General features: G+C 38.1%; 1 protein-coding gene across 30 annotated transcripts in view; it reads right to left on the bottom strand.

The window, feature by feature from the left end:
• TCF4 (transcription factor 4) overlaps positions 1-15668 on the bottom strand; it is a 366421-nt gene that overhangs the window by 166953 nt on the left and 183800 nt on the right. For 23 of the 30 annotated variants that reach the window (XM_030810368.1, XM_030810379.1, XM_030810377.1 and 20 more), the window contains one exon: positions 12866-12930. The exons of 3 other annotated variants lie outside the window; for them this stretch is intronic. In XM_030810368.1, the coding sequence (XP_030666228.1) occupies positions 12866-12930 (65 nt within the window). 4 more of the 30 variants (XM_004087704.3, XM_012506304.2, XM_030810383.1 and 1 more) reach the window with 3 other exon arrangements.

Genomic DNA, 15668 nt, shown 5'->3' with positions numbered 1-15668 from the left:
AGATAAAATTATTTGTACCAGTTGGCTAAGGAAGATATATTAGATGGAACTCCATAGGAGCCTCTGATCTTGGCATCTATGAGCTTCTGAAAGGTACATTATAAAATTTTAGAGGCTAGTACAATTACCTAAATCATAATGAGATAAAAACCTGCTTCATAATGACATACGGATGGAGACAGTCCGGAGTCCAAAAACTGATAGGGTGTGTGTATTATCTGCAAAAGGAAATTGAGGACATGTTCTTCCTAAATAAATCAAAGAACAATCCCTCCCTCTATACATAAAACTCCAAACTTAAATGTTCTTTCCGGTGACAAATGGCACCCAGGACTTGCACCCTCAAAAAAGACTCAAGCGAGTTTTACGTGGTCGCTAGTTGGGAGTAGCATTCTGGGGAAGAAGTTAATGTTAGTGCCTTCTCTTTGGCTGAGACAGTTACATGGCAGAGATGCAGAAAGACTCCTTGAGGGACGATGTCATAGCAGTGGCAGCTGTTGACATTCTTCTTTGCCACATGTCATTGTCCATACAAATCTTTTACCACCACTGATGTTGTGTTGTACCAGTCACTCTACACATGACAGTTCTGAGCTGCTTAGCTCAGCATGACAAACAGACTTCACAGTTCAAATGTAATAGATAATATATATTTCCACAGGAGTGAACCACATCCCGGGGAACAAAGTTCAGTTGATGGGACTTCAAAGCCGTGGCAGGGCACAAGTTAAGGTGTATTCCCCAACTTTCATGAGTTTTGATCAAAAAGTTTGTTTACAATTCATAATATGTTTTTTTTTAATTTTCAATATTTTTCTACATGACAAAACTGAAACCCTTCTAAGACTTTAAATTCTGATTCCCTTAGGGTTTGATATCTTAGTTGTAAGCGATGACCCTCTCTAGGACTCAGCCCTCCATTCCATGAAACCCGGCATCTCTGTGAACCAGCAGTGGGGCACAAAATACCCTGGGAGAACACAGAGTGAGCAGAGTCTCCTGGGCCCAGGTAAGCCCAAGTGGAACCAAACGACCACTCGCTGACTTGAATCAACATTCCTATCAAAAAAGAACATTCTGCCAGGCACGGTGGCTCACGCCTGTAATCCCAGCACTTTGGGAGGCCAGCCTGGCCAACATGGTGAAACCCTGTCTCTACAAAAAATATTTTAAAAAACTTAGCCAGCCCTGGTGGCACATGCCTGTAATCCCAGCTACTCGGGAGGCTGAAACAGAAGCATCGCTTGAACCCAGGAGGCAGAGGTTGCAGTGAGCAGAGATCGTGCCACTGCACTCCAGCCTGGGAGACAGAGCAAAACTTCATCTAAAGAAAAAAAAAAAAGTTGTTTTTTGTTTGTTTTTTTTTTTTTGAGAATCTCCCTCTGTCACCCAGGCTGCAGTGCTGTGGCATCATCTGGGCTCAATGCAACCTCCGCCTCCCAGGTTCAAGCAATTCTTGTGCCTCAGCCTCCTAAGTAGCTGGGATTACAGGCATGTGCCACCACACCTAGCTAACTTTTTGTATTTTTAGTAGAGACGGGGTTTCGCCATGTTGGTCAGGCTGGTCTCGAACTCCTGTCCTCAAGTGATCCACCCACCTAGGCCTCCCAAAGTGCTGGGATTACAGGCGTGAGCCACCATGCCTGGCCCAAAGAAGGAAATTCTTTATTTAAACACGTAACTATTTTCTATCCTGACTGGTTGTCAACACTGCTACTACAAGCCAGGCATGGTGGTGCGTACCTACAGTCCCAGCTACTCAGAGGGCTGAGGTGGGAGGGCTGATTCAGCCCAGGGGTTTGAGCCCCACCTGGACAACATAGAGAGACCCAATCCCCAACAACGCCACAAAAAAAAAAAAGAATATCACTGCTTGATTTTCTATTTTCTACCTTCTCTACAGCAGTCATCACCTCATATTCATCCGTGACTTGATCCTATGAAACCATCTACTTTCTGACTTTCAACAGAGAATCTTCTCTCTGATTCTATGTTCACTTTGGGGACAGTATTCACCTCTAGCCACTCCCTCGGTCCAGTTATACACAGTTCATCTGAATAGCAGAAAATGTTGTTTTGGCTTTTTTTTTTTTACTAAGAAACTATAGATAAGGAACCTGCTTATTGTCTTATAACAGTGTGTGTGTGTGTGTGTGTGTGTGTGTGTGTGTATGTGTGTGTTTCATATATATAGACATATGTAATTCAGATATATATGATATATATACATATATGTTTCCTATATAGTGGGCAACTTGTCTTTTTGGATTTTTTCTATGAAAATATAAAGCAAAAAAATTCTTCTTGGTTAAATCACTATATATTGGCATGATTAACTCACATGAAGACCTATACAGGTACCTTACATAACTTAAAATAAGTTTATGCTCACATTTTCATATCAGTAAATATTTTACTCTTATTCCTTCTTTGGATAAAAAACTATTTTGCAGACATCTATTACTGACTCAATCTTCAACAAGTATTAAGAATGTTGGCTGGGTGCAGTGGCTAATGCCTATAATCACAGCATTTTGGAAAGTCTAGGTAGAAGGATGGCTTGAAGTCAGGAATTTGAGACAGCCTGGACAACAACATGAGACCCTGGCTCTACAAAAAATAAAAAGTTAGCCAGGCATGGTGGTATATGCCTGCAGTCCTAGCTACTCAGGAGGCTGAGGTGGGAGGATCGCTTGAGCCCAGGAGTTCAAGGTTGCAGTGAGCTATGACTGCACCACTGCAATCCAGCCTGGGTGATAGAGTGAGGTCTCGTATCTATTATTTTTTTAAGAGTAAGTGTTAAGTTATTTAATCCAATAGGAATTCATCTGCATATGCTTTGTATGGCCTACTAACTCATTTCCTCTTCATATTACTTCCTATTCTACCATTATGATGATCAAATGGATCTCAAAGAAGCTTGTAAAAATCACAAGCCACAACGTGAGTTATAAATTTGAGCCCAATTTTGTAACCTTTGCATGTATTTATTTAATAATCACTTCAGAGTAGCTGCATGGTAGGGTCCTTTCCCTTTGATTTTATTCTGGTCAGATTCCCAAAATGTTTGCTTCATGCAATTTGCATAATTTTTTTAATATGTAAAGATGAGGGGAGAAGGAAAACAAAAGTGAGAATGGATGAAAGTACCTTACCATCAAAGTATGAGGAAAGCTAGCTACTCAGCTAAATAAAAGTAACATATTTAGTGATTTGTAATGTAAGAATAAAATGAACTCACTTGGGTCTCAAGAGGTCTGCAATATGATCTTTGCAAAAGGTAGCTTGCCAATTTAATTGAGGCAGGAGTTATTTAATTTTTTTACAGGTATAGTTTTCAATAAAACTGCATATGCCTATAATACTGCGATGGCAGATGCGTCTCGATTATTAGAGGTGGGCTCAAGGGAATACATAGAATGGATCTTGAAATCTGTAAGCAGCTGTTTGCAGGGGGCTGAAATGATGGGGAGGGCATTGTACCACACACACATGTTCTTTAAGTGCACCAATGTTTTGTTATTTTACTGCAGGTGTATTACAGAGATGAAATTTAATAACTTACTGTATACAATGCCAATAAAACTGAAAAGATTCAGTGCCCTGCTGTTCATTATCACGGTACAAATGAGCTCAGGATATTCTGTGTGCTTGCACAGTAAAACCCCAACACACAGAGACCCCATCCCCATACAGAACTCTAGAGGATGGGTCCTGCCTAAAAACCTCAATGATACTCCTACGTAATTATTCCGAAGCACGGAATTGTTATTGTCGCAAATGCACATAAACATGGCTTTGAGGTAGCTTGAAAATAACATACATCTGGTATTTAAGTCATAGAAATTGTTCACTGGAAGACGTCTTCTAAAAGGTGAGGAAAATGGAAATAAAGGATATGTAGCTTTCATTAAGAACCCTAAGAATGTTAACAGTGATAATATATTCTATTCAACGAGATCTGGTGAAGTGCCGGGCGAAAGTCGCTCTCCCGCCAAAATGTAACTTTGCCCTTTGTTAAGTACAAGAAATGTCTGACGAAAATCAGTGCCATACTATGAAAAAAGCAGTATTTGCATGTTGGAAATGCTAAGGCAAATGCAAAGAATTATTCTTGCCGGTTTCAGTTTTCTCCTCCCCATGAAACTACTTCTATGAGATTAAAAAATAACACGCTGAACATGAAAGGTCCATGCTTTAGGAAGCTCAGTTGATCTGTGAGTGAAAGCACATGTAAACAAACCCACGTCAATATCCAAAGCATGCACACAATTTTTCAAAGAATGGGGTGCTTCAATTCTAAGCAGGTTATCACTATCAGGCGCAGCAGCAGACTCAACCATATATGCTTCTTTTCTAAAGTCTTTTTCTGAAGTCCTTAATAAGTCCGTTACTTCAGATTACAGGCTTCTGCTGCTATCTTTCAGTGTTGTCAATATTTTAATTTGGGGGTTCAGTTTTAAAGAGTTTCAGGAAAAAGCTCTCAACAATAAAATAATATCAAGCATGACCTTCAATAAAGAAATATTTCTGTCATTTCAGATTGAAACACTGTCCTGATGTTGAATTTTGAGTATACTGCCTTTCTTACAGAAGAAGGCTATAGAGCTACACTGATCTCTACATGATACGTAGATACGTTTCAACATTAAATTATATCAGATACACCTTAGCATTAAATCAATTATTTCTTTAGTCATTAATTGATTTTTCCCCTTTGTCTTTACACCTATCAGAAGCTATTTAAAAAACGCTTAATGGTTTTCATAAGAAAAGAGAAGTTAATCCCACGATCCTGGTGAAATTTCAATTTGGATACTAGGAGTCCATTTATTTGGTGTCTCATAAATCATCTCAAAGCAATTTCAATGGCTTTTTATGCACTAACTGCCTGAACTGTTGTTGTATAAAACTTGCCTATGCTCCTAGCACATATTCTGTTGTTTCATATATTTTACTTGAGGGCTAAATGCCATAATCGAAAAATTATTGGGTCATATTTAAGAACCTGCTAAAGGTATTGTTTCAGAATCTCACTGTATGTAGCTCTTGTGTTTTTGGAACAATAATGTGATCTATAATGAATCCAAATTTATATAATAGCAAACCATATTCTGCCTACATTGCACAAAAAGCAAAGCCAAAACATAATCTATACATTTTTAAGAAAGTGTTCACACTGTTGCTAAAATGTGAATTGGCATATCCCACCCCAGCCTTTTCACAGGAAATCCTCATTGGTTTTAAGGAAATTGCACATGCTAATTCTGAGGATGTTACTGAATAGATTATTCATATAATCTTTTTTTCCCCCCTTAAGGCTGGGCAGTCAGGAACGATGCGATCTGCCCTCCGCTATGCCTTTACCTACCGACTGTTCAGAGTTCTAGCTAACCCTGAACACAGCTGAGTGCAGCTACTCTGTTGTAGATACTGTGTCAGGCCCAGATCCTCTAGTGGGCCTGGAATCGACCAGACAGGGTTTTCTAGATGAGAACTAATATGGACTTCTGAGCCTAAAAACTCCTTCATGGGCTTAAGTAGCAGGGAACCCAAGTTGGAAAGCACTGGCTTTAAAACAAAACATCTTAGAGTTCAGAGTCTGGCTCTGAAACTTACTTGAAGCAAATGATTTGAGGTCTACTTGCTTTACTTCTCTGAGCATCCCTTTCTTAATTAGTAAGGGACGATAATATTAACCAACTCAGAGATTTATATTGGCACCTAATACTAGTTACCCAGGCTTCCTTTAGATTAAGCCCAAACTATCTTTTAGAAATTCACTCATTTTGACATTCACTATCAACCATGTCTGGATTTTGCAAGGACTGAGGCAGGGATTATTAGCTGATCCCTGATAGTGCAGCTTCACAGAGCATCACAGCAACCCCCTTGAGTCGGCCAGTCAGCTACTGATGATCAACCTTGTGAGATGTTTACTAGCAATTACAGAGTGGCAATATGAGAATCAGAGAAACACAGCTAGGGGCACAGAGGTTGTTGCAAGGTTCCAAATTTCACCAAAATAATACTGAAGTTTAGTTTACAAGGAAACATGCCTATAATTACCTCCCTGCTCTTACAATTAAAGCCTCTCTGATCATCAGCCTGAGCCATAAGTACTTTTCTTATCAATATACCTTAAGAGATTTCAAGAATACTTTAATGCTTCCAACATCCTCCAGGTAAGGAAACATATTAAAAACAATAATTGTTATGACACTTATATAAAATATGAAACATGAAACTGATAAGTGTTAAAATGAATGATGAAAGAAACTGCCCTTTTATAGAAGAATACTAGCTATAAATGTGGAAGGAATGATGGAATTTTAAAAGAATCGCCAGTTTGAAGTTCTCAGTTGAAATAACTGATTCAGGCAAGTGTCATCAATGTGTGCTAAAACCATTAGGTCAAAGGTTGTTGTAAAAAAGGGGGATCTGTCCATTGCTAAAATATCAATACAAATATTATTTGTTAATTGCAGATGGGGAATGGTTCCTTTACAATGGAACAATCCAGTGGTCACCACTTTTGCCAAGTGATTAAAGTTAGCATTACCAACAGCGGCATAGCTCAATATTCTGTTGGAATGTAATTTGATGCACACAGTACCCTCAATGAAGTACTCCAGCCAAAAATGTTTAACCTGAACCTGCATAAACCTTCAGACCTAATTTTAAATTTGTAGGCAAAACAAGTGATGAACAAAATTAAACAGCACCACAAGGAAAGGAAATCTAATACTTCTAGAAAGGGGAATGTTTTATAGGACAGTCGGCCTGGTCTCTTTAAAGTCACCATCATTCAAACAAACCAACAAAAAAATTACTTGGGAAAATCCCTTAAGCCCAGAAGTTTGAGTCCAGCCTTGGCAACATAGTGATACCCCATCTCTAAAAAATAAATTGTACAATTTGAAAAAGAATACAAATAGAGGAACAGCTCTAGTTTAAAAGAAATTATAAAGAAACGCAGAAATCAAATGCCACGCGTAAACGGCGTTTTAGTTGCCTTTTTTAAAAAAGCTACTGAAGACATTTGCATGAGGACAACTGAAGAAATCTGAATATGGACTGAGATTAAGAAACTATTGTTAATCTCTTTAGGGATAATAACAGTATGTTAGTTAGGCAAATGTCTTATTTTTAAGAGATATGTACTGAAAAATCTATGGGTGCATTCTTATTAAATCTGCAACTTAAAATGGTTGGTTCACTGAAAAATATGTATTCTTATACAAATTATACATATACACAAGAAAATACTGTATAACAAATACAAACAACTGTTTAACCTAAATAGTAGGTATGTGATATTCATTTTATTATTTTTTCAACTGGATGCTCAAAAATTTATGCTACATAAGGTTAAAAATAAAAATAAATAAATAGAGCTTGATTTTCCCCGTTAATATCCAGGAAGCTGCTGGTGGGAATAGAAGGGAAGGTATACAAGATCCCTTTGTTTTTCTCCTGAGTATTTAACACACCACTACAGGGTCAATAAATATTTCTTAACCAATGCAATGAAAGAATGGACCCATTCTCCCCTTTGATAAGTACTGGCTGACTTTTGAAAGAAGGGTATATACCCATAGCAATCCCCCAAAATGCACAAGCTGCTGCCCGAAAAATACCGCTCAGGGACACAGCTGCAATGACATATATACTGCAAACTCAGGCCCTGTGATGTCTGATACTGTCACAATTTAAAATATCCTGCCCTACCGTTCACACTGCTACATTTCAATGTTCGGACCAGGATGCTGACCTTTGGTTCCAACAACACCTCTGCCAGAACCACAGATCATCTATAATTCCCTCATTCAGGCCTTTCCAGATATACAGGCCTAGAATGGTGAAGTCACCAGGTGAATGAGACGATTCAACCCCCAAAAAGTCAGAGTGGGTGTCTCTCCACAGTATGACTTTGGTGTCCTTCCAGAGCTTGCACAGCATGTTAGAAGGAAGAGCTTCCAAAGGACTTTTTTGGGAGAGTGCAGTTTTCTGGTTTTCGTAGGCATGAAAAAGATGCTCACAATATGGTTCATGTACATTGCTATTCAGACCTTACTCCCTCAAAATGACTTCCAAAAGTGATGCTGAGGAGACAAACACTAGGTCATTGCAATTTTTGCCCTGCTAGGCACTTGGTACATCTGCAAGATAAAGCAGACATGGTCCCTGCCCTCCAGGAGTTTACAGAATCCTGTAGAAATCAGCATGCAACAAACACATAAAAATGATGGCAAATTTTAAAAAGCATGACGAAGACAGGTGCTAAGGCCCTGCAAGGGAGAGCTTCCCAGGAAGGATGCATAAGACCTCAATGGATGTGCTGAACACTCAGAATAAACACTTAGGCATCTTAGAAAATTAAAAAGCGATGTGTATTTCTGCTTGCACAAGGCCTATTTGGCCTAAATTGCCAATTTCGTAATAAACAAAATAATTTTATAACGTTTTCGCTTACATCCTTTCTATTTTGACTTTAGATAAGAAAAACTAAAAGAGGCCAAAAGTTTTAGAATTAAGTCATTTGTAATACCTATTGAATCAAAAGTAAAAATAACAAGACAAAGAAATCAATTCTGAAATGTGAAATTCATTTTGGAAGCAACTACGTACTTAATTTCGATGAACCAAAAACGAGCAAGCCTATGGGCAAACTAAGTCACCTATAAAGAAAATCCGTTTCCTCCCTGGTCTCCAAGTTTGTGGAAATTAACAACAATCTCCTAGATTAGGTCTAATTCTTAAATTCCATTAGTCATTTTAAGATGTAAACATTAAATAACTGTATCAGCAAAGTCCTATTTGATGACTTGCTGAGGAAGAAAAAGAATTTGGATGAGCTTAAAGCCTTGGACTTCACTAGAGAAAACAAGATATGGGCTGGGACATTCAGTTGTGGAATTCTATATAAAGATTTCAAGATTTTCACTATATCACTAATTTTCACTGCCTTTTAAATGAAGTTCATATGCAATATATTTCCATGCCTTGAATAATCAAATTAATGCAAAGAGCCTAAAAGCATTTTCAAGGTCAGTAGTAATGCCATATGTTGAACACAAGTCATTAATACAGAGTATATTTCTACAGAACATTCTAGGAAATGATAAAACCTAGCTGCACATTAGAATAACCTGGGGAGTTGTCAGAAAAGCACAGGCCCAGCTCACAAGATTCTAATTTGATTGGTCTCAGATAGGCAGCTTTCTTTCTCTCTCTCCCCATCTCTCGCTCTCTCGCTCTCTTGCTCTCTCTCTCTCTCTCTCTGTCTCTCTCTCTCTCTCTCTCTCTCACACACACACACATACACACACACAATACTAATAATAAAAACCATGGCTTTAGACCTGGGCTATATCCCAGAAAGAAAATACAAACAATTCCTGATAATCAACTCTGAACTTACATTTAAGGGGAGAACTAATAACAAGTATTTGTTTTGATATCATCATCTCATTAAAAAAATAGATTTTAGCAAAATTTAAAAGTTTGTGAATCACCCAACATTCTATTCAAAGCAGCAAAAGAAGCCAAAACAAATGACATTTTTTCCCTTCTGGCATTTGCAATGATGCCCGTCAAGTATTAGTTATTGGCTATTATAGTATTAAGGTTGGACTATCTTGCAAAAAACTTTATTCCCACTCATTTTCGTTTCTGTCAGAATTTCCATTATCAATTTTATTTTCTCTGCCAGTTAAAAGGAGTATGAGGTTACAATTTGGCAAGAACATGTTAAGCTGGGTGTGATTTCTGTACCCCAATTTGATTTAAATTAGTTTTGTCATATTTAGTAAGAACTCAAAAAAGTTCGTTTGGCTACTTTTGCTTATCTATTGATTCATTTTCGACACAATTTTAAAAGTCTCAAAAAGTCACCATGTTTATTTCTGATAACTTCACGTGGAAATGCATTAATGAAATAATATTATCCCATTACTATTTTTTAATGAAAACAACTTAATTGCTAATAAAGAACCTGCCGGCTTTCGTTCTTCTGCTAAAATATATCCATTTAAAAAAGCATCATATGTCCATCAGTATTAGTGTTAAATCCTTAGGAGAAATCTAAAATATATATCTATTTTTTAACTTGATATATTTCTGAAACAATACACATCTCACAATAATAATGTATTCCTCCAGGACAGCGCTTTACTACCTGTTGCTTACCACCACTCTGTCTCTAACACCAAACAAAAGGCTATTGGGACTGGAAGAAGCATGTTTCCACATAGCACTGCTCACCCCTTTAAGTCCATAGGATACACTGTTATAATACGATAAAGCAGCTTTTGGAGCTCCTTAGGGCACACCATCTAAAGGTTTCCTATTCCATATCTCAATCATGTAGTAAACAGAAGAAAACAAAAGCCTCCCCTCCACGAGTCACTCACCTTGTCACACAGTGGGGAATCATTTCAGCTGTGATCTGCTATTTAGACTTGAAGCCCAAGATACTGAGATTTTGCCTTTCTCTTTGGTTTGCATAGCTGGTGTTGTAGATAGGGATTCAAACAACAATACGGCACAAGAGAAACTGATTCACTGGAAGACACACTATGGTCTGTTCTATTCTCAAATTTCACAGAAAGCAGAAATTCATACTCTGTACATTTTTCATCTTCAGTCCCTATTTCCCTCTGTCAGCAAATTTCCAAAATTTCACTTTTATTTATCCGTAAGTAATCACACTGTTTATGGAGATTGCTGCGACCACGCTAAGCACAGAGATAGTAGACTCTTGCAAGACTCACAACCACGAAGCACAAATTAAGAAGGAAGGGATCTCCACACTCCACGGCTACATTACGAAGGCTTTTTAAGAAAAGCATATGCAGTCATAGTGCCATATACAAAAGAATTTTCCTGGACATTAATGCCTCAAAACGAACCTCCCAAGGCCCAGAAATTCAGCCATCACACGCCAATCCATCCACCTCTCTTCCACCCTCTGCCCCTTTCCACTTCTCACCTTGTGTTTGAAAAAAAAAAAATTAACTTCAGTTTCACCCGAGGGAAGTATTCCCCACAAACGGAGAAAGGAGGGTCTGTGTTCTGCACATACACAGACAGACTCACACGGTCTGGATGATGCTTTCACAAGTTAAGGGGCCTCACGCTTACTCAGCAGAGGAAATCTTTGTGTCTGTGAGGAATCACGCCAATTCCTATTAGTAAGAAAGGATACAGGGGCGAGGAAGCCTATTCTCTCCATGACCAGAAAAAGGGGCCCAGCGAAAACAGAGACCTCTGCCATGACCATCTGCAGAAAGGAAGGATGTTGTCAACTTTCTTCTCCCCAAAACTCTAATGACCTCCGCCTTGACCCTCAGAAACCAGACCCAGAGGAACACGCTCTTCTGCAGGAACTGAGAGCTTTACACCAGAGACACAGCACTCAGAGGCTTGTCGCCCAGGCTATCTAGCCCGAACATTTGCACTCACATTCCAAAGATGTTTCCGTTGCGCTGGAATGGCTGTAAATTTCTTTCCTGCAGAATTCTTTCCAAACAAACTGCCATGAACTGCACTCCGGCAGGAGCTCTTAACCAAGCACTGTTCACCTCAATGCAACAAATCTTTCAGATGCCGAATATGACTGAATTGGTGGCTGGGCCAAGGGAGTAAACTTTAAAAATGCAAATATATACAGGGAAAAAACAAACACACCAACCCACCAGAAGTCGTACCTTCCTATGTCTGATACGTAAAGGAAACTTTCCTCATAGTCTCGATTTAATTACAAAAACAAAACTTTGCTTACATTTTTCAGGGGTATATTAAATGGGCTGTTTAAAAAAAAAATTAAAATAGGTTTTTTCCCCCATCAAGAACATCAGAGGGTGACAGAGTTCAAGAGAGTAAGCATCCTCTTTCCAGCATTTAAAAAAAAAAAAGTACATTTTGTTTGGGTGAATAATAAAAACAGTAGAGAGCTCTGAATATTAAAGAGGATTATTAAATTCCATCAAGAGTTTTCCAAAGTAAGAAACCAATGCACTTATAAAAAGGAAGTATAAATTTTTTGAAAAGATTTTAAATACATGATTAATACCGATATTGAACTGAAAAAGAAAGCATCTATAAAAACTCAATTGTCTTGTAACAAAGCTTACACTTTTAGCTATTGATAGTATTTTTAGAAATAGACTCTCTCTGGAGAGTTTAAAGTATACAAATGCAGAGTGCCCAGAGACACAAACACACACATGCTATACCTTTGTATTACACTGGCATTTTATTATTTAATTAAAGTACTCTTATTTTTCTAGCTCACGCATGCTTCCCTTGAGACGGCTTTGCTGTTAGCCTGCTGGCCTTGACTTCCAGCCAAAAACAATTCAGAAACAAAAAGGGACAACAAATCATATTTTCACAGACATTTTTATCTCTCAATACAACCCTGTTTTCACACAACATCATACAGCCCCTATGAAAACTATAATTTAGGGCAATAGCCACCCGAAACCCAGGGTCTGACACATGACTCCGCGAAGTATTTCCTGCATAAGAAATTCTTAAGTTCTTAATTGCAAATAAACTCTTTTGATAGAACCACTTTCACCGACATTGCTGGTTTGCAAACAGTGCCACTGGTACCGGCTGATGGATTAAAAAATAAAAACAAGCTCATGAATGTAGTTCTGATACAGCAGCGATCTAAAGATGAGGTGTTTATTAGTTCTAAGCTCTGTGTTATTTCATTACTTAAAGAGAGAGCCATCATCTGACTTGCCAGTGCATCTTTGGTGTCACAGTTTAAAATGCATCATCTAATTTAGAAAACAAACTGATTTACCAGGTTAATCCTCTCAACCCTTCCGCAACGGAGATTCTCACTTACCTGGTGGCAACCCTGTAAGTTTGATTCTCTCCCATAAGATGAGTATGAGCCCCTTTCTGTTTTACCTGCCAAGAGAAACGACAAAAAAGTGTAAATTGTGTTTTTCCTTAAAAAAAAAATCTCCTCCAGGTAACAGACATCTACTGCTCTTCCCCGATGTTTACATACGTAAAGTAGGCACTACTGGCAATGTATGCAAGCAAGAGAGGGAATAACACTTCCTCACTCTGGCTATGATAAACTGGAAAAAAATATCCTTCATTCCTATTCTTAGCCAAACTGCTCCACACTTCCAAAAACTGTCATTCCAATGGCCTCCACTTTCTCTAACAAACAAATCGTAACTCCTTATTTTCACTTTCTCTTCCACGAAATTTAAACAATTTCATTTTTATTTACACAGCAGGCAAATTATCTATATAATGACCCTAGCCTAGTAATTCCCATTGATTATATTGACACTTAATGGTGAGGCCAAAACTAATCAATCACAGGCTCTCCAGATGGTGAATTTAGCAAAGAAACTATTCAAAATTCTGAGTCTCTCTCTCTCTCTTTTTAAAAAACTCCCTTTCCCAGAAGTGAATCCCATCATGATCAAGATGATGATGGAGTTTACATTTGGGAAACAGGGCTTTTGAAAAATTGCCTACTCTGAACCCAAGTTCAGATTCCACCAATAGACCCAGGAGGACAAGGGATCATGGAATGTGAATGTCTTGTTCCAATTCTAACAACCCAATTTTTATCTGTAGACTGCTGCTCTACAGAGATCTATAGACCCTTTGATGCTATTTGGCCAGATTTAAGAATAAAATCAAGTGTGTTCATTTGTTTCTTTTTAAAGTTTAACCCCAATAATCATTAGGGAAGATAATGAAATCACATTACAAGAGATCTAAGCAGTAGAGTCCAGATAGTGACTTGTGGAGAATCATTGTAGAAATCTGTCCATACCAGAACACTAAAAGGGGCTAAAAGATGCAGGCAGGTGCCTAAGACCCCACCCCACTCAAGTGTAAAGGATACTTCTTTCGTCAAGACTGGAGCTTTACAGTAATTGTACTTGATACATAGGACTACAGTATTCTTTTTTCCAATGGGAAAACTCTAAACTTGTATTTTGAGAGGCTGAATAGATTTCCTTCTGAAGTTTACAACTCCCAAGTTTTTCCCTCTCAACTCAACACGAATGCTAAAAGTAACAGTAGTCTTTTTACCTTTTAGGTCAATGGCAATGGCAATGTTATTAGAGTATGCCTTCCTGACACCACACAAAGAATGTATCTTTGATACATTTATATCCATAAATTTTTCTATGTGGTCAAAAGGGTATCCTGCATCCAAGTCATTACATATATAAAATGGACGGTGGTTTTCAAAGAAAGCCAAACCTAAGTCTTAAAATTAACCCCCTGTTTCCCAGTATTAACTTTTCTACTGCTTTTAATGAATCTTAAAGTTGGGAAAACACCTCCGCCCCATTTCTGGTCTAGCGCTCAGCGCAAAGTATAAAATCAATGCCCATATCAGTTTCAATTTCAGTGAAACAAGACACCATCGCACAGACTGTCAGTCTTAGAAGATCTAACAGAATAACTTCCATTGTATGAGGATTTTACACTGAAGAAAAGATACATTTACACTTGTATCAGCAGTGTGAATGGTCACAAAGACATATTTACTCATCTGTGTACGTCAAATTTAAGTTACGTATACCCTTTAACTTCTCTCTATAAATATGACTAACAGAAAAAGCTCGACCTTCATGAGCTATCAAAGGACACGTGTCCTTCCTTAAGCTCTTGCATTTAAGAATGCTTCAATATTACCATTACATCACTTACTTTGATGTAATATTCACTTGTTTAACAGGTAGATAGGCAGGCAAGGAGGCAGGCAGAGAGACAGAAAGATGGATAAAGTAGAATCTGCTCTGACTGCCTAAGAAACTGAACATCTAGTGTCCTGTTTTGGTAATTTCTAAAAATCTAAATTGTAAAATACAGTTTAAGGAAGAAAAAACATCTATTTTTATCCATTTTTTTCTCTAGAAGGAATTCCTGAAGCTATCCCCTGTAGAATTTCACCACTCAGCATTATTTCCCAACTTGACTCCAACACACAGAGCAGGAGGGAGGAATTTTTCTGCCAGGATTTGCCTCACTTATAGATATAAGTTGGGCTACTCCTTCCATTATTTTAAAGATAAAAGGGCAGGATTTTAAAAGGAGAGAGGGAATAAGTAGGAGAAAAAGAAAGAGAGGAAGAGTGGAATGCAAAGAGGAAGAGGTAGGAAAAGAAAGAGGGACGAGGGAGAGAGGAGGAGAAGAATATGAATTCACGCTGCAGAGTCCCCAAAGTACTCTTGGCTACATGGAACCCAGCATTCTTTACTATCATATCAGATACAGACTGCTTAATCTTAATTTTGCTTGTTAAAAAATATTTATCCAGATACAAAAATAAACCCACTGCAAATTACAAGTTGTCAGGGTTAAAAATCTACTCCTGTTTGTGTGGGGGAGGATAAGAGACCAGCATAGACATGAATCATTCTCAGTAATTTGAGTGTTTCCATGACATCAATGGGCACCCGTCCAGGGCTCTGTCGAAGTCTGCGAGGTACCAAAGAGGCAGCACAGCCAGCAGGAGGCTGGGAGGTGGACTTTTTTTTTTTTTTTTTTTTTTTTTTTTTTTAAGGATTATGCTCCTTGTGAAGATTTCATCTGTAGCATCCACTTTTACCATCAAATAGATTGGTCCAGAGATCATGAGCGAACACATTTCATTCTGATAGTGT

The sequence above is a fragment of the Nomascus leucogenys genome, chromosome 4, assembly GCF_006542625.1.
Source record: "Nomascus leucogenys isolate Asia chromosome 4, Asia_NLE_v1, whole genome shotgun sequence".
Lineage (NCBI taxonomy): Eukaryota > Metazoa > Chordata > Mammalia > Primates > Hylobatidae > Nomascus > Nomascus leucogenys.
The sequence above is the reverse complement of the archived record's forward strand: the minus strand, read 5'-3'. Positions and strand labels throughout refer to the sequence as shown.